Raw genomic sequence first — 27,515 nt, forward strand, 5'->3', positions numbered from 1 at the left:
TCAACATCACCAACTTCGTATGTTTTATTGATTTTGAAAGATACAGAAGTATTGTCTGTATTATCAGGCACAGATAGCATTGCCTCATTCCCAGTGCAGTTCAGCTGTGTGCGCACTTTAATTAACCGTTCTTGGGCAGCCCGGGCTATGAGCTGAGTACCCAGACTGACGCAGCCCAGAATGCTAGTTCTGTGCAGAAACTAACATCCCCCAGAGATTCAAACTCCATTCTTTCCAAAGTCATCCACAGGGCTTCAGCTGACATTTCCCACTCATTACAGGCTACGGATGTTTCTCTTTCAATCACTTCGATACTGCCTACGCTAATATCCTGCCTAAGATGGAGAGTGCCTGCCTCTCCTGGCTTTTTATTCACTAGATTTAGAGCAAGATTTTGGCCACATCTACTGGGGATTCCTCATTGCTTCTTTCATGTGGAAGCTGTTGAATGCTGATGTAATGACGAATCGATCGTTCCCAAACCTTCTGAGGCAAGGGGAGTTTTCAGAGGAGAATATTCACGATATAAGGATTTTATGGGCTAGCTTACAAATAGATGAAGATCAAGGCACTCCAGTGTGTTTGCATCACGAGCAGGAAACCCAAATTTACTTAGAATTACAAAGCAAAGGTAAGTGTTAGATTGTCAGCATTTCCATTGGGGATGGGGTAGAGTCTCATGTCTTCACAGCTTTGATGCAGTCTTGCCAGAAAGCATCTTTCTGAGGGCCTTGGAATTGTCTCCTTCTGGTGCTGAAGGCCACCTGTTATGATCTGGGGAGAAGTGATACCAAAAACAATCAGTTCATCTGCAAAACTAGCCCTCTATTCTTATATCGTCCCACACCCAGTCACCACCCTTCCCAAGTTTCATCACCGGAAGACACTATCCCATCAACCTATTTTTACCTGGTATTTCCCAAGTGGAGGAATATAAGCTTTGACCAGCATCCACCTTCACAGTTTCCCCAGTTATAAAGGACGCAGCATGAGAGAGCAGGAAACACACTGTAGGCGAGACCTAACGATGAAGAATTATGCCATTTACTCACTCAGATTTCTGGGGATTTGTGTCTGTTACAAAGTATGTAATGGCTGATTTAGGTGTGAGACACCTACTGAGGCATACTCATTTTGTGCAGATACCTGGGGATATGGGTCATCAGCAACTTTAAGCCAAGTTCCCAACAGCAGCCATGGCTGCCACTTAAGTAATATGGCTTAATACAACAAAATTTTTAAGTTGAGCAGCAGACTGTCACTCTCTACCTTCCATACTGAAGCCAGAAAAAGATTTAAAGAGGCTTCATTATTTTGTCAAAGAAAAGAGTGTTCTTACTGATCAGCCGTTTGACTGGAAGATGGCTTAATCCCTTATGCTTTTACTTTCTGACTTTACTGTTCAATACTTTCAATTCTTTTCTCATTTAGTCAGCTTCCTTTGTAACTAAGTTGAGAACTTATTTTACCAGGAACAAGTACTTACAATATATTTTACATTCTCAGAGTATGTTTGGATAAATCTCCTAATGGGATGATTGTTTTTAAGTCTTCAAGCAATTCTTTGCACACTACCGGACCTTTCTCCAAGCTCTCCCTTTTCTAACACCCTCACCACCTCAATATTAATCCTTTATTGTCCTCCATATACTATAATGGTGTCAGGACAGAGGTACAGGAGGTAGAATCAGTGAACATGTTCTGAAATGCATTACCTCCTCAGGAATTCCCAGTCTCTTGGCCGGAATCTTTTGAATGTAGTTTTTAAACATCTCTTCACCAAGTTCTTTATAGTTTGCAACAGCAGTTTCTGAAAATATTACTCCCTATATTGAAAACAAAAAGCATCGTGAGACCAAAGTATTGTTGCATAAATTGAAACTCTGAAAAGTTTAAAACCTTGACACATTTTTACCATTTAAACAGCACTTGGCTGTGAGTTTTTTAACTGGGCTTGGACAGAATAATGAGACACTTTAGTTATAATGCAGGTAGCTACTAGCATCTTCATGATTATAACAGTGTCATTCAAGTCATCAGTTATTGTTATGCTGCTCTTTCCATTCAAAATCCTAGTTTTCCCAAATTTGTAATTAATTCCTCAATCTCAGCTCAACAGCTCCAGACACTGGGTATAAAAATCTGAACCCAAAAGATTCTTTCTGGAATTACAAATATTTAAAATTTGCTTTCATTGGAGGAGAGCAAAATAATCCAAATAGGACGGCCAAAGCTTTCTTCTTCTCTTACAGATCCCTACACTGGCTGTGTGTGTTCTGGTACCAAGCAGAGTCCCAGCCAGATTCAGGGCCCCATGTTTTAGGTTCTGTATGGATGTAGAGAAAGACTGTCCCTGCCCTGAAGACTTTCCACTCTAGATTAAGAAGGTTGTAGCAGGCAGAAGGGATGGGGGAGGGAAGATGAAAGTAACAGCAATTGAAACACAGGGTCATATGACCAGCTATGTGCATAATTTGCACGGTTCAAGACTGTTGGTTTTGTAAACAGGAGAAATGTTCTGAATTCCAACCAAAATTTTCCATGTCATTAATCCATAGTGTGGCTATTAAGGTGATAGGAGTCTGAGAGGAATGTGGACCACAGCTTTTGGGGAATTAGGGGAATAGTGTTTAAATGCACAAGCAAGTTATTTCCTTTAGAAACACAATTTGCTTCCCTCATACATGTTTCCTTGGTGCCCCTGCCCAGATCCTGCAGTGAAATGTTCTTGGGGGTTACCGCAAAAGTAGTGCACCCATACAGGATAGTTGTGCATATCTGTGTGTCTCCTGACTACAATATGGATTTTCATAATTGACACAGTAATGAAACCATTACAGGCTAGCCAGTAAATAACTGTCCTCTAATGTTAATACATAATTTGATATATCTGACAATTATAGTAGTGTGCACTGGGTACATGACGTATTAAAATACAAGCACTGTGTGAATTAAAAAAATATATGTTTACTTATTCTAGATGCTGCTTGGCATATGCAATAATGTATAATTGATATGATTAAATGGATAATTATTAAGTCTTTTAAAAAAGCCAGACATGCATTATGTCTTATTACACACAAGCTATGTTAATTTATTTCCCCAAGAGTTAATAAACCTAAGAAACTAGGCAAAAATCTAAACATTGAAGTCGTTCAGTAGTTCTCATTGCAAATATATGATCAATTAAGCTTCACAGGAGCCAGAATGCAGCCTTTACCCAAATGCAGAGACCTCTGAGGAAGCTTGAGTTTTTCTACCTGAATGGAGCTGCACTGTGTGCATCCAATTAAACAGCCCATCTCAATACTAACAATACTGCTTGTTTCTGGATAGGAAGCTTAACTGGACACACACCATCCCATACAGGCAGAAGAAGGGTCCCCTTCAGGCCTGTTTCCCAACTCTGACTTCTGTAAGGAGAATGCAACATGGATTTTGAATGGGAAAGTACTGGGGAAAATTCTGCTCCTCCCACATATCTCTCAACAAAAAAATAAATCAAATCTACAGAAACAGACTGTGGTTTAGGATGTAACTTACAACAACTAGAACTCAAGCAACATCAACATTCAAAGCTAAGGCTGCCATGTCTCTTAATTCACAGCAGCATGCATTAGGAATAGGCAGTTAGTCTTTCCATAACATGATTTCAACCAATTACTCAATACATAATTAGTTCCCCAGTGATCTGGCAAGCATGTCCTAGCTAGGCTGTACGTTGCATTCCTGTCTGTGTGTGTTTCATTGATACGAATCATGAAAGCACCACCACCATCACACACTCTTCTATAGTGAATTCTTTTGCACTCTCCAAACATCCACTTTTGCCCCAAATAATTTCCTCACATGTAAAATGGGGTTATTTGGGGCAAAAGAGATTAAGAACCTGTTTGACATCCTAGAGAGAGAGATTGTGTGTCAGAGCTGGGGACAGAAGCCATTTCTCAACTCCCAGTCCCTGCACCATCATCACATAACTGTCCTTTCTATATAGGACATCTCCTAAATCACACACTCGTGTACCCTCCATTGAAATTCTGAGCACTGTGTACGTTTTCATAATGTGCTTTTGAAAGCCATTTCTCCCCCACTCCCCAAGTATCTTTCCCCTAAAGAAGAAAAGCAGGGGAAGTGCTAACGTAAGCACAGAAGTAGAAGTGATTTTACTGACCCCATGTTCCTGACAGACAGACCATCCAGTCAGTGCAAACAGACTCAGAGGGCCCTGAAGATGTTAAGAACCCTTCAGAGTGGTGGTGCTAAATGAAATTGAGAGTTCAAAGCAGACATTGGGATTTAGCCACACAACGTCCACAAATTCTGCATTTCTACCCCCCACCCCAGTTGGTTTTGAAAAGTCTTAAATCTGGGACTATACCTTTGATAAGTTTGATCATATTGTGTGTTGTTACTTACAGGGGCTACAGAGTTGATTCTCACTCCACTGTGGGCCCACTCTATGGCTAAACTCTTGGTTAGGTTATCCACTGCAGCTCTTGCTGCTCCAGTATGTCTATCACAGAGAAAGAAAGGAAAGAATCAATTTCAAGAGGTAACACTGTGTTCTCTCTCACTACCCCACTGAAAAATGCAAGAAAAATCTAACTAACAAAACAGTAACCACAGAGTTTATGGCTAGGCCAGTGAGAGTTGCATCTTCCAGCTTACTAAGCAAACTCCAACAAGCTTGTTCTCCTAAGGAACAGCAAAGAGCCAAGAGGAAGCTCTGCTGAAAGACTACAGGTCATCAGATGGGTGTGTGAGATAATTCTATGAGGGAACCCCAGAGGACAAAACAATTACACAGCTGGACAGGTAAATCAAGTGCAACTGGAACCCAGAAGTTAATTTGCCAATAGTCATGTGAATGTACAGAAGCACAAAACATGATTAACAAGCCAGACTGTGCCCCGATGAAACCTCTTTCCATCTTAGTTTTACTGTAAATGAGATGAGGCTCAGGCTCTCCAGCTCTGGGTTTATTTCCCAAATGTGGTACTGATATATTCTCAGTGAGAGCTCACACATCGGTCAATTCCAGAGCAGAGGACTTCAAACTGAAGTGCCTGCCCCACCTTGTGGATCGCTAAGTTATCTTTACAGTGACTAGCCAGATTCCAGCTCTTACACAGTAAGTGAAAAAAATACAAACAAAAGTATAGCAAGTGCATTATGATGGTTTGTCTATGACAAGAGGCTCCAGCAGTGCAGCCTCTGCGTTATGATTGGGAGCTAGCTACCTATGAGCTCTGCGTGTGTGACTTCTAACTATTGTTCATGCTCCCCTCTGCAGAGCCTTGGCACCTGTTGCTGCTAAAAGATGCAACAAGAGAAGGAAAACTGCTGAAAGCAGATACACACGATCTCCTGCTCAAGAGAGAAGGCACAACAGTGAACATACAAAGGAGTCAGCCTGTACTGATCAACCTTACTCTGGTATTCCCACTCAGGATTAGGGGCAGTAACATTCTTGGTCCTGTCTACTCCACAGCTTTCAGCAAATAAAACCCTGATGCTGTACGTGATAAAGTCACTCCAAAACAGAGATCCACATGGTGGGGATTGGGGAAGGCTGAGTGAGGCTACCTGCGAGACAAGGTCAGAAAATGCTAGGGATGCTCTGTGACCAACCCTGCACTGGGCCACCAGGACATGACCAATCACTGTGGGCCCAGGATGCCATATGCTCCAGGTGGAGGGGACAGATAAAATGAGGCAGCCCAGGTCAGTCTGGGCTGGCTTGGGAGGAGGAAGAATGTGTGCTGCAGGCTCCAGCAGAGGCACCAGCAACTCCCCAAGCAGTGGGAACCGTGGACCCGGACTACGCTGCGGACGACCAGCCAACGGCAGAGACTTACTGGGACGCTGAGCCGCTGCCAGCCGAGGAGATTCCTCAGATGAGCCTTGCAGCAGGAAGTGATCCAGGGAACATATTAGAAGCCGATGATGCTCCAACCTTTACCCGGGAATTTCCCAGCTTCATAGGGCCTTGGGTTGGAACCCGGTGGAGTGGGGTGGGCCCTTCCTCTCCCCTGCTCTGCACTTGCCACTGGGTGTGGCTACTGGGGGCTAAAGCCATAGGTTGACTGTTTGCTCAGCCCTGCTCTAGGGCTACAGACTGACTGACTGCTCTGTCCCGCTCTGCCCAGAGTGTCAGAGCCCCTCGACTGTTATTGCCTGCCCCAGCCAGGAGGCTTAGGGGCCTAGGCTATTTGCTTTGCTCTGCCCCGTCCAGGGGTTGCAGACTGATTGTTTGCTCTGCCCTGCCAAGAGGATTAAAGCCCCCCAACTGCTACTGTTTTCCCCAGCCAGGAGGCTTGGGAGACACAGACTGAGTGTTTGCTGGGCCCTGCCAGGGCCCCAAGTCCTCCTCATTGAAACTGCCTGATCCAACAGGGAGTCCCAACGATTGTGTGGCAAGGTGTACCAACCCCACACTGGGCCTAAGGGGGCAGGGCCCCCTGTGACACACTCCTTCCCAATCAACAACCCCCCCATGACCCAAGATCATGCTACAGCTAGAGAACAGGTAAACCAATACATCCACAGTACGGGAGGATGGCAACACTCTCTGCAGAGTAAGACCAGCACAGAAGTTGCGTACACAGAACTCACAGGCAGCTCTCACCCACATCACAACTTTAACAGAGGCTTCGCTTTGGGGCTACATCTAAACTGCGCCACAGTGCAGACTATAGGGCTGTGAACTGCGGAGTGCACCAAAGTGTTGCATGCTAACTGCCCCAGGTGAGTGCTGTTGGTGTGAACTAACCCGTACAGAAGCATCCTGTTTATTCAATCTAATAGGGGCTGGGGCCAGGCCGGATAATCAAAAATTCTGATAATCTGGAAAATGGGAAAGTGCGGGACTGCAGCGCCATCTAGTGGCCTGCTTCTGTATGCACGTGCTGGTTGTTCGGTTAATACGGAGAGCTGGATAATGGATGGTCAGTTAAATGGGGTTCTACTGTACCTAGTCCCAGTAACGCAGTCTTCTTTCAAACAACACTACTAATTCGTGCCAGCAGCATCCACATAGGGTAGTTAGCATGCAGCCCTTCCTAGCGTGCTCTGCAATTCACACCTGTGCAGCCCACACTGTGCCACAGTGCAGACAAGCCCCTGGTTTTATATAGTCCAGCTGGTGTGGAACACAGATTCCATCTATTGCTGCAGCTGCTTCTAAACTCATGATAGATCCTTGCACATACAGCAAATACCTACAGAAAGACGTGTGGAAACAGTGTGTCAAGGCAGAGCAATAACCACTCTTCCAAGCCCCCGTTGCTGCCTAGCGCATGAATATTTTCTGTAAGAATAGCCCCTGATCAAAAAGGAGGCCCTGCTGGGGTTGCTCAGCTGAAAGTGGTTAATACTGCTAGGTCAAAAAGGATAGGGAAGGAAAATAATCTTACGACATGCCAGGAAACCCCTTCCACATGTCAGCTACAATGTTGACAATGGCTCCTCCGTGCTCCCGCATCCAAGCATTGTACACTGTATGAGGGGAGGAAAATAACCTACTCAACATCTCTCTCTTTTCAAATGATTTTTCCTAATGATTAGAGTACACAAGTGGGAGTCAAGGCTCCTGCCACAGGCTTCCCGTGAGGCTTTGCACAAATCACCTTGCGTCCCTAAACCACAGTCCCATCTTGAAAATGGGAACAACAGGTATGTGAAGTCAAGAGCAATTCATCAGTGTTTGCAAAGAGCTTTGAGAACTTCTGGTGGAAGGACCAGGATCTTGATTCCCATTAAACTACTTTGCATTCATAATTAATAACTTGCACTTCTCTATCCAAGGATCACAGTGTGCGAACTTTACATTTAGCCTCACATCCCTGCTGTGAAAGTAGTATTACTTCTATTTTACAGACAGGGAAATCAGGCGTTAGAGAGGTTAAGTGACTTGCCTAAGGCCACATAAGTCTGTGGCAAAACCGGAAATAGACTTTTTGGCTCCCAGGCCTGGCTTTAGCCACAAGACCATCCTTCCACTCTTTTCATAACAGACATAAAATATATACCGTATATACTCGTTCATTAGCCCATTTGTTTATAAGCCGACCCCCCAAGATGGTTAGGTAAAAATAGCAAAAACTGTATGACCCTTTCATAAGCCGACCCTATATTTCAGGAGTTGGCAAACTCTGGCTCCTGGCCGTCAGGATAAGCCGCTGGCGGGTCGGAATGTTTTGTTTACCTGGAGCATCTGCAGGCATGGAGCCCCTCAGCAACCTGTGGCCACGCGGTTCACCATTCCCAGCCAATGGCCAGAGGTAGCTGAGGGGCTCCATGCTTGCAGATGCTCCAGGTAAACAAGACAACAATATACTAGATGTTCAATTCAATGATTCCATAGACTTTAAAATCATCAGATGTTGGTGTAGACCCGTTTATAAGCTGCCCCCGCTCTTTGATGCGTCACTTTTTTACCAAACATATTTGGCTTATGAATGAGTATTTACGGTATATTTAGTTTAGGATAAGATTAATGGGAACAGACATCCACGGTGATGCAACTGTGTGTAAAGGGGGGGAGAACAACAGGCAGCCTTTTGAACCTACTGGTATTTCTTGCCACATCCAGTCCTCACCTGCCTTGCAGCAGTAGAAGGTCCCACTCAGATTAGTTTCAATGACAGCATTCCAGCCCTTTGAACTGATGGCTTCAGCAGGACTGGGGAACTGGCCCCCTCCATTGTTCACCAGGAAATCGATCCTGCCATGCAGATCCAGCGTAGATTTCACCAAAGCTTCCACCTAATAAAAGCAATTAAAAATAATCTCTCTAAGAGGTCACTGGGTTAGTCTGTCTATCCCATTTTAACAGCGTGTGCTCCCCATCTACAAAAAGAATGTGCCAACCATGGACCGGCCTTCCACAAGTTCTCCTAGGCAACAACCTTGCATTCAGTACAATTCGGTTTCTTACATGTTGTACAGAACATGCATACAAAGTAAGAACAGTAACAATTTCTCTCAGATTCTTCCAAGGTTAGTTTTACTACTTCATGCTGTTTTCTATAATGAACAATGTCTTAACATGCCTTTGCCTGAGCTAGACTCCAAACCTGGCATAGCAAATTAATGCCAGTTATGGATTTACCCTTTCCTAGCTCAATGCAGTTAGAGAGCTCTGTTACTGAACTACTGATACTGCTCCAGACACCCCTAGAAGTCCTGGCTTTTACATAGTGAGGCTTGGGCATTGCAATGATGTATGAATTTCTTCACCTGAAACTCAACCATGAAGAGTAAACTATACGAGCTTTTTAACCCTGAGCAATAAAAAAAAACTATACTCAGGCTGTGACAGCTCAACCTGACAGCTCCAGTTAACGAAGGTCTGGGCTGTCAGTATTTGGATGGGAGATCTCCCAAGAATAACCCAGGTGCTGGAAGTATTGAAATAAAGGGGAAGCTGTGCAGTTGGAGGTTATGTTTTTTGATAAAATGTAAAAATGAGGCATTCAAAGTTACTAAAATTCCTATGGCACTTTTCCTGGGGTTGGGTCCTGGCCAAATTCCACATAAGGTAGTTACTGATGCCTTCCAGTACTTAAATTCACGGCCATTCTGAATGGATACAATATTTTAAATTCACTTTCTGTTCTAGAAGCAGCCATATTGTGTTGCGGGTTATAATGGCTACTGTATCACATCCTCAGAAAGTGTTGCACTTCAGTAGCTGAGGAAGTAATCTTCATAAACATATGTAACTTCGTTGTCTAAAGGACCTTGCTGCTTGCTAAGGGCAGTAATACATCAATCAGCTTTCTCAAGTGAAATAGGAGGCTGTATTGACTACATCCACCACAGACGATCTTCCTGTGTCACGTTGCCTGGTATGGGACACGGCTAAGAATGCCAATCTCAGGTCAGACTGCCAAAATACAGGGCAAGTACCCCAGACTGGTGGTATATTCCAGAAGATTTCACCAAACCAAATGAGCACTTCCAAAATACTATACAAATTATCATGAAGCCACAGAGAGCCCCCTGCAGGCACACTAGCCTCTCATGCACCACTCAGACAAACCAGACGTCTGTGATAAATGATTATTAAACTCATAAATCACATATATTAGGTTCTTCCAGCTCCAGAGAGCTAGCCACTTACCCCAGGTCAAAATATACTTCAAGATTTCACTCCAAAACCATGCTGGTAACCAATCCTTTAGTAAACTAAAACTAAAGGTTTATTAATATATAAAAGAAAGCACAAGAGTTGTTAAACGGTTCAAATGAATCATATCCATTACAGCTGATTTCAGAGTTTGTGTATCAGGATCGTAGTAGTGATGTTAAATCTGCTAATTTGCAATTAGTCTCTCTGGTTCACCCAAAAGATTAGAGGGTCATCAGTCCATTGTTCAGAGCTCCCCTTTGTTAGAAATCATAGTCCAGAGATGTGGAGCAGGAAAGCACTGATACTGCCGTGCTTGGGGTGGCAAAAAAGCTAGAGCCGCCCCCATGGGCGCGAGGGAGAACAGGGAAAGTACCTTGAACTTGACAGAGTTCAAACAAATGAATACAAAGTCTAACAGGTGATTAGATAAGCTGCTAGTCACTGAATAAAATATTCAGTCTACAGCACATTAAAAAAAAGTTAAAACTCTGTAAGTACCAACTTTTAGCTATTACTATGTACGAGGTGAACATTTTGCCCAAAAAAACTCATCTCTTACTGTTCTCCACAGGAATTGTTAACATTATTCGTGATTATTTCAACTGCCGTTCATCTTCACTGACAGGACAGGAGACTGCGGCGGGAAAAGTGTGAGCAATACAACTGGGTGAGCTTTTTATTCAACAGAATAAAAACAATGAAGTAAGATGACAATGACAATAAATTTAAGACTAGAGCTTAATGTCCTTACTTAAGTAGGCGCCTAAAATTCCCCCTGGAGAGTTTCAGTTTGAGATGGGCATCTTCACCTTTTGTCCTGAACTGTGTGTAGTGTTGCCATATACTGTGCAACAGCAGTTATGTTCCTCTTCAGAAGTAGCTGCATTTCAGTAGCAGGTGAAGTGACTCTTGTACACACTTTGGATGACAGGTATTATACAGCTGAAAGTTTATATCCCCAAGTAAAGACTTAAGATTGTAAGTTAATGGCATATTTACATCTGCATTATTAGAGCATTAAAAAGTTGAGAATCAATTTAGTTATGAACTACAACTTACTAAACATCACAACGAGGGGCATTTCTTAATTCAGGTTTCAGAGTAGCAGCCGTGTTAGTCTGTATCCGCAAAAAGAACAGGAGTACTTGTGGCACCTTAGAGACTAACAAATTTATTTGAGCATAAGCTTTCGTGGGCTATAGCCCACTTCTTCGGATGCATGGAATGGAACATATATTGAGGAGATACACACACACACACACACACACACACACACATACAGAGAGCATGAAAAGGTGGGAGTTGCCCTACCAACTCTAAGAGGCCAATTAAGTAAGGGGGGGGGAAAACAAAAAACAAACAAACCACTTTTGAAGTGATAATCAAGATAGCCCAGTACAGACAGTTTGATAAGAAGTGTGAGAATACTTACAAGGGGAGATAGATTCAATGTTTGTAATGGCTCAGCCATTCCCAGTCCCTATTTAAACCTAAGGTGATTGTATCTAGTTTGCATATCAATTCCAGCTCAGCAGTTTCTCGTTGGAGTCTGTTTCTGAAGCTTTTCTGTTGCAAAATTGCCACCCGCAGGTCTGTCATTGAATGACCAGAAAGGTTAAAGTGTTCTCCTACTGGTTTTTGAGTGTTATGATTCCTGATGTCAGACTTGTGTCCATTAATTCTTTTGCATACCAGTAGGAGAACACTTTAACCGTTAACACTTTTAACCATTACAAACATTGAATCTATCTCCCCTTGTAAGTATTCTCACACTTCTTATCAAACTGTCTGTACTGGGCTATCTTGATTATCATTTCAAAAGTGGTTTGGGTTTTTTTTGTTTTTTTTTTCCTCCCCCTTACTTAATTGGCCTATTAAAGTTGGTAGGGCAACTCACACCTTTTCATGCTCTCTGTATGTGTGTGTATATAATATATAGATCTCCTCAATATATGTTCCATTCCATGCATCCGAAGAAGTGGGCTGTAGCCCACGAAAGCTTATGCTCAAATAAATTTGTTAGTCTCTAAGGTGCCATGAGTACTCCTGTTCTTATTACTTAATTCAGATACTAAACAGCAGCCTTCCCCCATTATTAACTAGAACAGACATACAGGAATACCAGTGTGACTGATACCAAGTAACATTGCTCTAATAAGGTGAGCGAAAACTGCTGTAACAACCAATGAGAATGAACTTTGCTGTAGGAAAGGAGATAAACAAAGAAATGACTGAAGTCTGAATTAAATCAAGTTTACTAGTGATTGAAAGCCAACTTGATGTACGCTGTGGGCAGAATGCTAGGACATAGTGGGAGAAAAAGGAAAGTGCCTGCCACATGCCTAGTGACTGATGCCCCATGTGTTCCACTTTGGTGTGACACACTGGAAATCCTGCAGCAGTTTAGATACATAATCAAAAACTTCTAAGTAAATACATATGATCAGTCCAGTAGCTTGTTATCGAGATACAAAAGGGATGGGAGCTATGCAAAGACCTTATGTAATTTGAGCTTAAGTTCTGTTTCCCAGAGGAGTACAGGAGGCAGATTAGAATAGCAGGATAGACATATTTTTTAGATATTTCTCCTAAAATGGTAAACTATGAAACAGTTATTTTTGACATTTAAATGGTCATGTTTAGGATATCAGAGTAAACATCCCATTGAGCAAAATGGGGTACTTCAGACCTCTCTCAGTTATTGTTTCTGGCTGTCACTCTGGAAGAAGGACAAGGCGGGTGAGGTAATATCTTTTATTGGACCAACTTCTGTTGGTGACAGACAAGCTTTCAAGCTTGCACAACACTGCATATTAAGGAAGAAAGCATTTGTACTGGTTACACTAAGAGCTTACCAGTTTAACTAATGGTCTAATTTTTTTCCACTGATACTGTTAAACTGGTGCAAGAGGCAGTTTGAACATTTAGTTTAAGGTCTTTAGCTTTAAGCCAAACCCCAAGTATTCCAGTCATAAACCGATATAAGTGTCTATACATGGTTTTGCACCCATATAGCTAAATCAGTTTAAAAACCAATTTAGGTAAAGAGTGCAACTTTTGTGTTTAGACAAGACCTCAGACTATGTCTTTCAGAGCTAGCTGAAGGGGACTAGAAACGTTATTTGAAAAAATAAAAAACAAAATAGTTTGTAGAACAAAATCCTGCAGCTGTGGAGGGCACTGGGCCCTACTTACAATCCACCCTGCCAGATTCAAGGAGTGGGAATAACTTATTCTAGACAAAGTCATATCCATCCATTACACAAGGTCTTTCATGGAGGAAGAAAGTAATAAAACAGAAGGGGAGAACTGAACATTTTTAAATAAACTATTTAACTCTCAACACGGACCTTTTGGGGATTTTAACCAAAACAGATAATTCTAGTGTCTACTGCCTCACCATTTTGTCAGCAAAATAAAAAATATAAATAAAATAGTCCTATTTTCTGTGTGCCAGCTTTTGCTCTCTCTGTCTCCAGTCCAGCTAAGAAACTTCCATATTTTCACACTACAGCTGTCCTCTAAATAATTCACCAAATGAAAGCACATTTTGATATCACTGCAGGGTTTCTTCCGGTTACAGTAACCACAGCCAGTGCAGTGAGAGAGAAAGATTTATCAGCAGAACCAGTTACAGCTCACACGGGAGAAAGTAAGAAAGGGTTCTGTATTGATCCTGAATTTGAAATTCTCCCTGTATAGATTTTCAGTGTCCAGCTAATGGAAACTTCTTCTCCAGAAGCAAATGTAGAGATATACATTGGATTATTCAATCACCTAAGGCAGTGGTGCTCAAATTTTTTCAGACGCACCCCGCCTTTACCAGTAATGGAATCTGTCCACCCTCCCCGCCCCAATCCCTCCAAAGCCAAGCTGGGGGAGAAACTGGGGCTGGTGATGGAGAGGGAATGAAGGCAGAGCCAGGCTGGAGCTGGAACAGGGGGCAGAGTGGAGCAGTGGCTGGCAGCGGAGCTGGTCTGGGGGCAGAGTGGAGCTTCGGCTGGGGGTGGAGAGAGAGTAAGAGTGGAGCTGGGCCTGGAGGTGGAGATGAACGGGGTTGGGGGAGAAGCTGGTCTGCAGGCAAAGCAGGGCTGGAAGCGTGGTGCTCCCTCCTCATCCCACATGGGGGCTGGCCCCAGCCCCACCGTGGGCCCTCCCGAATGTTCCTCCGTGCCCCCCATGTGGGGCATGCCCCACAGCTTGGGGACCACTGACCTAAGGGATCAAAAAGAACTAGAAGACCGGGGTTCCAGTCTCTGCTCTGACACTGAATCACTTTGTGACCTTGGACTAACCATGTCACATTGTGGCATGTAGTTTTGTCGTCTGTGAAATGGAGATAATAAACTGACCTACTTCAACAGAGAGGGGCATGTGTGGAGATATGAACATTAGAGAACTTAAGACATATTAAGAAACTCAGTGAGTAATTGATAGATCATAAAAATTAGGGTTGGAGAGACCTCTGGAGGTCATCCAGTCCAACCCCCTGCTCAAAGCAGGACCAACCTCAACTAAATCATCCCAGCCAAGACAGGCCTTAAAAACCTCTAAGGATGGAGATTTCACCACCTCCCTAGGTAACCCATTCCAGTGCTACACCACGCTCCTAGTGAAATAGTTTTTCTCTAATATCCAACCTAGACCTCCCCCACCACAACTTGAGACCATTGCTCCTTGTTCTGTCTTCTGCCACCACTGAGAATAGCTTAGCTCTATCCTTTTTGGGACCCCCTTCAGGTATTTGAAGGCTGCTATCAAATCCTCCCTCACTCTTCTCTTCTGCAGACTAAATAAGCCCAGTTCCCTCAGCCTCCTAATCATTTCTGTTGCCCTCCGCTCTCCAATTTGTCCACATCCTTTCTGTAGTGGGGGGCCCAAAACTGGACACAATACTCCAGATGTGGCCTCACCAGTGCCAAATAGAGGGGAATAATCACTTCCCTCAATCTGCTGGCAATGCTCCTACTAATGCAGCCCAATATGCCATTAGCATTCTTGGCAACAAGGGCACACTGTTGACCCATATCCAGCTTCTCATCCACCCTAACCCCCAGGTCCTTTTCTGCAGAACTGCTGTTTAGCCAGTCAGTCCCCAGCCTGTAGCAGTGCATGGGATTGTTCCATCCTAAGTGCAGGACTCTGCACTTGTTCTTGTTTGACCTCATCAGATTTTTTTTTTTTGGCCCAATCCTCCAACTTGTCTAGGTGACTCTGGATCCTATCCCTACCCTCCAGCGTACCTACCTCTCCCCCAAGCTTAGTGTCATCTGCGAACTTGCTGAGGGTGCAATCCATCCCATCACCCCGATCATTAGTGAAGATGTTGAACAAAACCGGCCCCAGGACCGACCCTTGGGGCACTCCACTCGATACTGGCTGCCAACTAGACATCGAGCCGTTGATCACTACCCATTGAACCCGATGATCTAGCCAGCTTTCTATCCACCTTATAGTCCATTCATCCAATCCATACTTTTTTAACTTGCTGGCAAGAATACTGTGGCTTTCCCCATATCCACAGAGACAGTTATCTCATCATAGAAGGCCATCAGGTTGGTCAGGCATGACTTGCCCTTGGTGAACCCATGTAGACTGTTCCTAATCACCTTCCTCTCCTCCAAGTGCTTCAAAATGGATTCCTTAAGAACCTGCTCCATGATTTTTCCAGGGACTGAGGTGAGGCTGACCAGTCTGTATTTCCCTGGATTCTCCTTCTTCCCTTTTTTAAAGATGGGCACTATATTTGCCTTTTTTCAATTGTCCAGAGAGTGCAGAGAATCAAAGGCTAGCAATTCTGGTATTTGTGTTTCAAGACAACGGGAGGCCCTTTCACCTGAGATGAGGGAAGTACATTATGTGTTATCAGCTGCTATTTTAAACACAATGGAAATCCCTTACTCACTATTTGTCAAACCACATTCTTTCACTACAGACTCCATGCATGATAGATATGGAGTACTTTTATACCAATGTGGGCTAAATCTAACTGTCAGTGGAGAGAGTTACAGTAAAGCTTGAGGATTTTAGGTCTCTTGGAAAAGGAAGCCATTCCTGAATGCTCAAATGAGCTACAGTGCTCAGCATTACTGCAATGACAGCACACAACTTCTCCTTCCCAAGGGGCCTTGTCTGTTCAGTATCCAATCAGCGTCTCATTCCCCAGTTTCCTCATCCACGGAAGTTTTTCCAATCCTGAAGTCGGGGACACTGACACAGTCCTGAGAATGCTAAGAGCACTTGATTGATCTCAAGCACACCAAGAATCCCAGCTTAGCTATGCTTGGAAGAAAGACCTGGTGGCATTGCAGGTACTAGGATTCTCCCCTTCACCCATGTAGAGGCAGTGGAGAAGCAGGAGCTGGGGCAGAGAAGGCCATCCCTCTCCCATGAAGGAAGAGGAGAAAGAAGCCACCAAAACTGTCCTGGCACCTGTACCCTGATTGTGCAGGTGGTAGAGAAGGAGTCTCAACTCCTCCCCTTTTCCACGGCTACACAGGAAATGTGGGGAGGAGGACTCTTCCTCCAAACATCAAGCAGACAGGGAAGGGCCTCTTCCCCTCTCAGCAGCCAGAAAGAGGAATCGTGGGGCTCCTCCATCCCTGCGGCCTACAGCGTGGGGTACAAGAGCTAAATAGTGATAGGTTCCTTGGAACTTGGGAAAAGGGGTTTGGCCTGACACAAGGGATACACAGCCACTTAGTTTGGATCTTGGCCAGCAGAAGCTGAATGCACTCTCCCTCCCCCTCGCATCTGAAACAGCAAGTGTGGGATACTGACTAGTATTCAATCCAAATCACTAAGATCACTACTGCCTCATGACCTCAGTGAGCCCATACTGGTCACCACATATGCTCTATTCCAAAGAGAGGCATCAGAGACCCAAATCTGTTGTTCCAGATGAAACATCCCTTCGCCCATGAAAATACAACAGGGAAACCCAGGTCTTTACACAGGCTCTTTACACAGCCATGTTCCAGAATTCCTTTTCCCAATAGCCTTAACAAAACAGACTTGCTACACTTTACAAAATACTGTATGTAAAACAACTAGAAACAAGACAATAAAGCAGCAGCGTTGTCTTTTTAATTAAAGGAACGTGACAGGTGAGGCACTACTTATGAAAGCCCTTCACCAGCAAGCAGGATTATTTTTTGCATACTTGGTGAAAAGACATCTTAGCTAGAAAGCAAGAAGGCCCCTGAGGATAAAAATTAAAAGAAATATCAAAACTTGCATTCATTAAATTATTCCCCTGATGTCTAGCATAAATCTCCTCCTGCAGCGCTCAATACGGCTTCTTCAGCACTTTGTAGGCTGAAGAGAGCCCTGACAGCCGAAATGCAAGCGCTACATGTGGAGAGTTGCAACCTCAAAAGCTTTGTGTGATGCAGTTTCAAACGAGGCAGACAAGATAGAGCGGACACTATGTCATCTTCACACTAGATGTTCTATTAGGAGATTTAGAACAGCAGAATAAGATCTTTTGGTGATTCTGAAAGCAGTTTCATCCTCCTTAGAGCTCCTCTACTCAAGAATCTCTGCTCCAGTTTCTCTGGAGTTACAACTGAGATAAAATTCTTACTCGTCTTTGGAGCCATGAAGGGCTCCAGGAGAGAAGAGATGCCCTGTGTGACACTGTATGGAATATGTAGGACACTTTATGATATTGATACCAATATTATAAAATTGCAAGGAATCTGACCAGATATACTGTGTGAGGTGTCTGCAAAAATGTTATAAATTGCCAAGTCTGATGATCCTGTTTATAGGTGTGTATTACTTTTGTATTATGAGTTATAGCTATGTATGGTATATCTGTATTTCCAAACTTGTGCTGTATTTCTAGGCGACACTGCCAGATTCGCATCAGCATGGCCTAGCCTGTTCAATGGCCCATCAAGGGTCATCAACTGTACAATAAACCCGTTGAAAAAAAGCCAGAGACTACACCTGCTGAGTCAGCATGCCTATGGTCAAAGAACTCTAAGGGTACGTCCATACTACCCGCCCAGGTCGGCGGGTAGCGATCGACTTCTCAGAGTTTGATATATCGCGTCTCATCTAGACGCGATATATCGAACTCCAAACGCACTCCTGTCGACTCCGGAACTCCACCACCGCGAACGGCGGTGGTGGAGTCGACGGGGGAGCCGCGGACTTCGATCCCGCGCCGTCAGGACGGGTAAGTAGTTCGAACTAAGGTAGTTCGAGTTCAGCTACACTATTCGCGTAGCTGAACTTGCGTACCTTAGTTCGAACCCCCCCGCTAGCATAGACCAGGCCTAAGGCTTTTCCATGTGCTGTGAAGCTTGCGTTTGGGATACAGGAAGTACAAGCCTCATGGCTAAAGAATACAAAAGGCAGCAGCAGCATCTCCATTTTGTCTTCATTCTGCTTTTTACCTCTGGAGTAACTTTTCTACACACTGAAAAAGTTTTGAACAAAGGACTGAATGACCCATCCAAGCTGTGGATGTGCTCCAGAGGGACTTTCAAACCAGCAAACTCACCAACAGTGCTAAGAACCTGATACACGGACTTTGAATCTCTGTATGTATTTGAGTGCTTTATCATTTAACAACTCTCTTCTTGTTCTTTCATTTTTCTTTATAATAAACCTTTAGGTTTAGACACTAAAGGATTGGCTGGCAACATGGTATTTTGGGTAAGATCCAACCTAATATTGACCTGACAATGTGGCTGGCCCTCTGGGGCCAGAAAAACGTTTTGTATAGTGAGCAGAGTTTTTTAAATAACGTCTCACTGTACTGGACTATGTGCTGACTGGAAGCCAGAATGCAATACTTTACTGCAGGGGTCCCCAACGCAGCGCCCGCGGGGGCATCTAAATGCACCCACGTCCTGGCCGGCGGTGGAGCATCCGCCGAAATGCCGCCGAATTTCTGCAGCGTTTCGGTGGCGATGCCTCTCGATGACGTCACTTGTTGGTGGCAAGTGACGTCATCGAGAAGCATCGCTGCCGCAACGCCACAGAAATTCGGCGGCAACGCCTCTCGATGATGTCACTTGCCGCCGACAAGCGACATCATCAAGAGGCGTCGGCGCCGAAATGCCGCCGAAATTCGGCGGCATTTCGGCAGGTGCTCCACCGCCACCACGGTCCTTCGTCTGGCGCCCGCCAGACAAAAAGGTTGGGGACCACTGCTTTACTGGAATGCAATAAAGGAGGCTGTGTGATTTCTTTTTTAGCTTCTTGATAACCAGGGCTGCCTGGGGGGGGAGACGACAACAACAAGTGGGGCAATTTGCCCCAGGCCCTGCAACCCCTGGCCGAAAATCCCTTCCCTGGCTAGAGATGCCTTTTTAATTTTTACTCACCCAGTGGCAGTCCAGGTCTTCGGCGGCAGGTCCTTCAGTGCTGCTCAAGACACGGAGCAAGTGAAGGACCCGCTGCCGCTGCCAAAGACTCGGGAGCACCGCCTGGTGAGTACAAGCGCTGCAGCGGGTGGCGCCTTTTTTTTTTTTTTTTTTAAATGTCCGCTCCCCCACTTTGTCCCAGGCCCCCTGAATCCTCTGCTAATAACCAGTGTAGGGGGATCAGGAGCACAGTTTGTGATGGATTAATGAGTAACTTCAGTGTTATCCACCAGTTTTAGAAGAATCAGCTCTCCTTTTTGCAGCCTGCCCAGACGTTGGCATTTTCAGTAAAGGCTACCCCAGGCACACTGGGTCACACCTTGCTCCTGTACCTGATTTTTCTGGCTTTTTGTTTTGTGTTTTTAAATAGGAAGGTTTACTTTTCCAAGTGTTTAATCTGAGATATCACAAAGATGATGAGATTGCAGCCAAAAAAAGACACCGGTCTTGTGTTTTTATACTGTAATACAAAATGATACTTAAAACTGCTGTCATGGGTCTTTTATCCCAGTCTAAGCTCTACTCAGGACTAGTCCACAGGGCCACAACCTCTTCCCAAGAATCCTCCATATCTGCACTGGATCCCTCCTCTAACAGCGCCACATCTCAGCCACCATCCTTCAAATCAAGGACAGACAGGACTTCTTTTAGAGCTTAGACAGAGAGATTGCCGGTGAGCACCCCAAAAACCACTTTCACCGCACTCCCTGCAAGGTAGCCAAATGCACTGTAAACAGTATTTACAGTCAGTGTTGGCCTGAGGAAGTACCCTGGTAACCTCCACTCACACAAGTCTGATTTAGAAACTGGAGCAATAGGTTGCTCAAATATCTGTTTGATTTTAGGAAAGAACTAAATGGTGATAATGTAGTAATCCTTGGAAAGTCCAGAGGTAGAGAATGTTAAACACACAACTTAAATGGGAACCCATGAATGCAACCCATGAAGTTAGTTAAGAAGAATTACAGGCTGTACCTAAGGACCATAGGATGAAAGTTTCATTTTCTTATTCAGGACTTCTCGTGGATCTCAAAATGTATTTGAAATCAGACTATATGTTAGGGAGTGAAGTACATTTAGTTCTGCTGTCCATAGGTCAAGGAGGATGCTGAGAAGTTAGAGAGGGTCCAGAGAAGAGCTCAAAAAAAAAAAAAAAGAAGAAGAAAAAAAGAGTTCAGAGAGATTTGATCCCAGTCTGAGGATCTACATGGGGAGGAGATATCTGATACAGCGTTCTTTAATATGGCTCGTTATAACTTTGTATGCTAATATCTGGAAGTTGCGGCTTGCCATTCATACTAGAAATATAGCACAATTTAACAGTGAAAGTTATTAATCATTAGAATTAAGTATTTTGAACAAGACTGATGCCTTTATGAGAGATGTTCTAATTCAACCAGCAGTTATTGAACTTGATGCAAGAATTTTGCCCTGTAATTCTATGGCCCATGTTATGCAAGATGTCAGGCTAGAGGACCACAAAAAATAAAAACTAGAACTACCTATATCTAATGGTTACTGAATATAGCTGCAAGTAGGGTCTCTGGCATTCTTTTCCTACCTCGATGGATTCACTGTGGCATCTTGGATAAGTCACTTCTCTGTACGTCAATCTTTAAAATGAGGGGAAATAACTATAGTAAGAACTGCTGCTAGAAGAGGGCCTCATCCTCCCTGATTGAACTAACCTCATTATCTCTAGACTGATTCTTGCCTGCATATTTATACCTGCCTCTGGTAATTTCCATTACATGCATCTGACAAAGCAGGTATTCACCCATGAAAACTTATGCTCCAATACATCTGTTAGTCTATAAGGTGCCACAGAACTCTGTCGCTTTTTACAGATCCAGACTAACACGGCTACCCCTCTGATACTATTTGACTCTGGTATTTCTATTCCCCCTATTTATATTGCCCTTGTAGCTTCAACTGCTGAAGTTGACTTTTGCCATCTGTCCTAACCTATTACATAGCATTGCTGCTGCTGGTAGATACTGAGCTGAAATTCACAGGCTAGTGAATTGATACACTCTGGACAGCCCCTTAGGGCCCAGCTCTTCTAGTTGAAAGGCACCCGGTACATTGTTATAAATCTCTTATGGCATTAGTAGCTGTTTTATTCTATTCTTTTACGCTGATTGTTTTATGATAGTAAAACTGACCAGATAGGTTTAGAAAGTATATAGCTATTGAAGGGGAGGTATGTGCTTTTAAATTTTGTTGCGTTTTGAGGCTTTGAGTGGTTAGGAAAATTCACCAGATGAGTCAATGATCGCCATCACAGATCAGGAAGTTTAGCTGTTTTCATGAACTCGTTCAAGACTGTGTTAGAATAAAGGTCAGACTCAATCATTACATTTTTTAATGTTTATTTATAAGTGTAACAACAAGCAGGCATTCATTCACCTGCCAGACTTCAGAGTGATCTAGAGACTGGAACACAGTTCATCTTCAGTTCTAAATTACTAAAGCTTTCTCCAATTTTAATTGGATATTAAGGTCAGAATCCTTACAAGAGAAACAGATTACCTGTCTCCCCCCACCCCCCTCTGCTCTCAAGCAGGCTTTATGACATCGTCCAAAGTCTTCAATCTCTTCTTAATTCAAAAGAAATTGGCAATCTAGTATTCAGCCAGTTAGTTAACAGTTAATCAAGCCTGTGTCAGTCACTTTTGGTCTGAGCCCCATGATCTACAAGCATGAAGACCTGCAGCCATGAGAAGCATTTAGGATTTTCAGCAAGTTTTGGGTCACACAGAAGACCATTCAAATTACAAGCATTTTTCTGCTTAAAAGAGTCGCCTAAAGGAGGTGACTCTCCTCTTACACAGCTGTACAGTACATATTCCAAGCCCATTATCACAGTGATTTTCCATCAGCCAATGAAGAAAGATTAAATTCCTTTGGCCTACCTAGGAGCAGCATCGGGGTGCTGTCCAGACAGGTTGCTGCAGAGCAACAAGAGGCATTCCAATCCCCAGTCCAGGGAGGAGTACACTAGCTCCATGGCTCAACCACTTTGATCCCATGTTTCTTTTCCCCTCACCAGGATGACCCTTTATAAGACTTCTGAAAGAATCAAATATTGCTGTATAGCTCCTGCGGTTTGGCAGGTAAAGAGTCTACATTAGCTATTGAACAGAGGCTTACCCAACCGCAACATGCCTGATTTTACCCTGAGGGGAGTAGTCAATGTTTGACTTCTCTGTCCCATCAGATGTTGGCAGGCCCTGCCATCTCATGAGCCAAGAAGACAGCAGCTGACCATAAGAAACTGCAACGGGTATAAGTGGGGCTAGATGTTGAAGTACAGTGATTCTTACTCACAGAGATTGTTAAATAACCATCAAATCTGAGGTGTCAAAGAAATTTTTACCAGGGCATATTTGCAAGGGCCATTGCGGGTGTGATTTTCCTCCTCTCCCCACACACATACACACTTCTCTGGAGCACTAAGTAGAACCAACCCATTAAGGATCAGGAGGGCGTATCCAGTATAATAATTTCCTGCAGTAACTGGCAACCTCCAGGAAATGGTTAATTTCAGTCCTTTCAATCTTCTCTTCCCCTGCATCTAAATTTTTGTAACAATAAAATCAAAAAAATGCTACAATGCATTTACATGATCTATGGCATTCATTCTTCTGAGCAAGATCAAAGAAGAGCCTTTGAGGGTTGAGACAACTTTAATAGCCTCAACACATCTTTAACATTTTAAACACAAGAGGAATTCATCTGGATTACCTCTTCTTCTCTGCGGATGTTGCATTGTATGGGGGTCACTTTGACTGGATTTGAGGAAGAGATTTTAGCAGCCAACTCTTTTGCAGCAGTTTGTAATCTGTCAAGTTTACGAGAGGCAATAACTACATTGCAACCTGTCAAAACAAAAACAAAAACCCTTTAGACAGAAGATGTTCAAATAGGATAGCTGGATTAGACATTTAATAAGGTCAGAGATTTCTTGCAAGACTGACAGCTCATTAATAGCTGCCTAGAAGTTAGAGATCAGCTGTCAGTGTAACTTTCTGGTCTCTGTGGGTTCGCATCTCTTTCCCTCATTTAAGTTCTGGAGGTAAGGCGGCTCTACAATCAGAGCCAGGCTTATTTGCAGGGTCACAAAGTGCTAGAGGGAAAGTGATCGAAAATTTGGCTGCAATTTGCTTCCCTCTGCTCCCCAACTACTGACGTTATTAGGGTGGCCTGTAAATTGATGAATCAGCACAGCACCCTCAGTTATTACTTTGTTGTCTGTGCCCAGGGCTGCCCGATCTATGAATTAAGAACCTCAGAATTGTTAATTAAAAAAAAATGTTCAAAGGTATTTCAACTCCTTGTACCAAACAAGAGCCGATTTACTGGAGCTCAGTGAGTAGTATGTGAATCTAATGCTCAGAAGAGTTGCTGCGTTATGGCCCTGGAGACCAAATTTCTTTACTAGATAAAGGTACATTATGGCGAGCAGTAGTGCCAGCTTCCCATATGCTGCTCCAGCATCCTAAACACCCTGAGCTGGAGGGAGTGGGAAGAGAAGGGAGCTCAGTCTTCATAGACCATTTAATCCTTGGCTTTCAAAGCTCAATGTGGGGAAGCTCAGTCCCAACTGTAATGTTATTTTGCTATGTGTGGACACTTGTTCACTAGGCTCTAGACTGCTGCAAGCAAATTAGATTCACATAGACTGCTAGAGTGTTCAGGGCTACTTTAAATCGGCATTGAAGGTTTCACTCTATGAAGTGCTCAAACCAGGCCAAATTCATTCCTGGTGCAACTCCACTGATTTCTGTGGAGTTACACCAGGAATGAATTTGACATTTCATTATTTCCTGACATCAATACAGAGGGAAGTACGCCAGCAGCATGCCCCTAGAAATGAGCATTTCAGTCACCCGGTGCTATTGTCTTATGTTAGCAGACTTAAAAGTCCTGCTCAGATGCAAGTCTCCTACCTCTTAGCATAAGAGCACCGGTCATGTTCACAATAACCTGACCAAAAGAGTCAAGTTATTCATGAGCTTTTAGTACAGCTTAGAGCAGTAGAGTTCAAAGTCTTGTCATACCAGAAGTGGCACTTCTGATCACCAATTAACAGGTTACGCTAATTCAGCAAAGAAGTATAAAAGATGAGCCAATGAACAAGACTTAACAAAAAATACTAATTCTCTGTATAACAGTACATCTAAATAAAATATGGCATTTCTATTTGATATAAACTGTAATACATTCAAAGTAGTGAATAGGAATAATCAGCTAGTTTCTCTTTATGATTTACAAAAGAAAAAAAAATCAATGGTTATGAGGATATAAGACAGTAGATTCTAGCCTGGACCTATGCCAAAGCAGCACAACGGAAGGCCTTGGGCACATATCCTGATTAAAGGCACATATCTTGCCAACTACATGGATTAGAAATGAACAACATTGGAAAAGTTGTTACCCCAAGATTTCGGCTGATGCAAAGCATTTAAAAGGTCCAATCCTACAAATTCTTTACTATCAGGAATTGTGCTAACTACCAAGAGTGTACCCACTGAAATCAGTGACTAGCCTCATAATAGGTACTATGCCCAGTAGTAAGCATTTCAGGACTAGGCCCTAGATCTCTAACAACAGGCACTGCAAAATATCGGCTGTTGAAATACTGTGGAAATGTGTTGCAAAGGGGCTTGACCATGGACAACTACAAACAGATCAGGGACAAGTACAATCTTCCAAGTAGTGGTCCTGGACCAGTGATTAAAAAAAATAAAGTCCATGACCCACCTGTGCCAACAAAATGCATAGTGTAATACCAATACACTTTGGCATGACCATTTACATAAGGCATGCCTTTTCTCCAGGTTTACCGGTGAGGTGTCAATTCTAAGGCACTCAAGATTTAAAGGCTGTTGCAGCAGACATAGGAAGCTCAGGCCTGGTCTACACTGGGCGGGGGGGAATATCGATCTAAGATACGCAACTTCAGCTACAAGAATAGCGTAACTGAGGTCGATGTATCTTAGATCGACTTAGAATCACTTACTTTGCATCCTTGGGGCGCGGGATTGACGGCCGCCACTCCCCTGTTGACTTTGCTTCCGCCACTTGCTGAGCTGGAGTTCAGCAGTTGAGGGGAGTGTGATCGGGGATTGATTTATCGCGTCTACACTACATGCGATAAATCGATCCCCAATATATCGATTGCTACCCGCCGATCCAGCAGGTAGTGTAGACGTACCCTCAGAAACTGAGGTATCATCTAGCTACCAAATTTGTACTGGTGCAACTATACTGATCTTTAAACGGGGTGGACTTGATTTAATCATGGATTTCTACATAGAAGTGCATTCTGGAATATGCTGCTCAAACAGTTTCACTTTTGTGTTTACTGTCTGTCCTTCCCTTCTCACACTGATCTCCAGATTTCTTCTTGTCCAGATCTATTCTACCCCCACCAATCTTCTATTCATTGAACTTTCTGAAACTTTGCACTTTTAGAGAGAGGTAAGGGATTGACTCTGTGTACACACATTTGCAGAAGAACAATAGGGTTGAGGTCTGTTATTTCTCACCTCTCTATATTAATTTATTTAAAAACATTTTTGCTGTTAACAAGCATGTTCTTTGGAGATACAAATCCACAGTTTGAGAACTGCAAAACTAAGCATCACTGATGGTATCTTCGAGACTGGGCACTGAGTCCCATTGGGTAGATAGAAAGATTAACCTAAATCATCTATACAGAAGTCCCTGGAACCCCATAAAATTGGGTCCCTAATCCATGAACTATTGTAATGTTTAAGAAAAGTTTTGTAAATGAATTCTGTGTCTCATACTACAGAATAAGAATTTATAATCCCTATTCCATAATGAGATATCTTTGACCTATAATGTATCTTAATTAAAACTATCTTTAGATTGCTTTTTGAGGAAAAAGCCTTTTTATCAAAAACATCCAATTTAAAGAAAACATCTTTTTTTAAAATCATTGATTTTTATCCACCCTGTTTTTAAATCAATTACCAAATTAAGCTTAATTGACTTAAACCAGTTTCAGTGGGTGAATAAAGACATGCTTGTGCCAACTACGAAGTGGGAGTTTGTTATCTGGAAACAAAAACTGCACCAGTTTCCCCTCCAATCTGTGCAATATAAACCTAAATGACACGTTGAGGAGAGACGGAATTAGGGTTTGTAAAGCATCTGTGACAAAAGGTGCTTAAGTGGCTTCCTCCCTCACCCCTCTGGGGATCCCCATTTTCTTCAACCACAGGGCCCATTTTGTGCACCGACTCTTTGGAGGGGTCCCCAATTCTTCTCCCCCACCTCCTCAGTGGAGTGTCCCCCCCCCATGCCAGCTTCCCCACTGCAAGGGCTCCCCCCATTCTTCACCCTCCCTCACCCTTCTTCGCCCCCCCCGGCTCCCCCCTCCACGGGGAGCTCTCGGGCCCCCAGCCCCACCTAGGCCCAGCAGGTCGGCGGTGATGGCCTTGCCGATGCCCGTGCCGCCGCCGGTCACGATGGCCACCTGGTGACGGAACAGCCCGGCAGCCAGAACCCCGCAGAGCGCGCCGCTGCCCTGCGCCGCCATCTCACCACAGCGCCCCCCCTCACCCCGCCCCATAGGCGCCCCGCCCTCCCACGTGGCCCGCCGTGGCCCCGCCCCCAGACTCTGGCCAGGGGCTGAGGGTGGGAGGCTGCTGCGGCGGCAGAAGCATCTTCCTCGGCCAGATCCCCTCCCCCGTCCCGCCCCTAGGCCCTGGCTGGGGACAGCGCCCTCTACCCCCCCGCCTAGGGAAGCCCAGCAGGGGGAAGGAGTGTCCGGCGCTGGGGGCAGCAGCATCTCCAGCCCTCCCCCCCTGCGGACCGGCTGGGGGCAGGAGCATCTCCAGCCCTCCCACCCCTCACTGCAGACCGGCTGGGGGCAGGAGCGTCTCCAGCCCGCCCACCCTCCACTGCAGACCGGCTGGGGGCAGGAGCATCTCCAGCCCTCCCACCCCTCACTGCAGACCGGC

General features: G+C 44.2%; 1 protein-coding gene and 1 non-coding gene across 3 annotated transcripts; one reads left to right on the top strand and one right to left on the bottom strand.

The window, feature by feature from the left end:
• PECR (peroxisomal trans-2-enoyl-CoA reductase) lies at positions 1–27,109 on the bottom strand. 2 transcript variants are annotated; one of them, XM_039495907.1, is made up of 8 exons: positions 26,962–27,109; positions 23,266–23,399; positions 8,604–8,769; positions 7,419–7,500; positions 4,420–4,516; positions 1,716–1,826; positions 910–1,021; positions 1–774 (listed from the first exon to the last, which is right to left on the bottom strand). In XM_039495907.1, exons 1-8 carry the CDS (start codon positions 27,089–27,091, stop codon positions 686–688), a joined length of 921 nt encoding a protein of 306 aa, XP_039351841.1. In that variant the 5' UTR covers positions 27,092–27,109; the 3' UTR covers positions 1–685. The 2 variants fall into 2 exon arrangements, with proteins under 2 accessions (XP_039351841.1, XP_039351842.1); XM_039495908.1 differs by lacking the exon at positions 26,962–27,109 and adding an exon at positions 25,544–25,678.
• LOC120375228 lies at positions 9,218–9,296 on the top strand. Its single transcript, XR_005586530.1, has one exon. It is a non-coding gene; the product is annotated as a small nucleolar RNA SNORD36 (small nucleolar RNA).
• Positions 27,110–27,515: the final 406 nt, after the last annotated feature.

Source organism: Mauremys reevesii, linkage group 11 (assembly GCF_016161935.1).
Source record: "Mauremys reevesii isolate NIE-2019 linkage group 11, ASM1616193v1, whole genome shotgun sequence".
NCBI lineage: Eukaryota > Metazoa > Chordata > Testudines > Geoemydidae > Mauremys > Mauremys reevesii.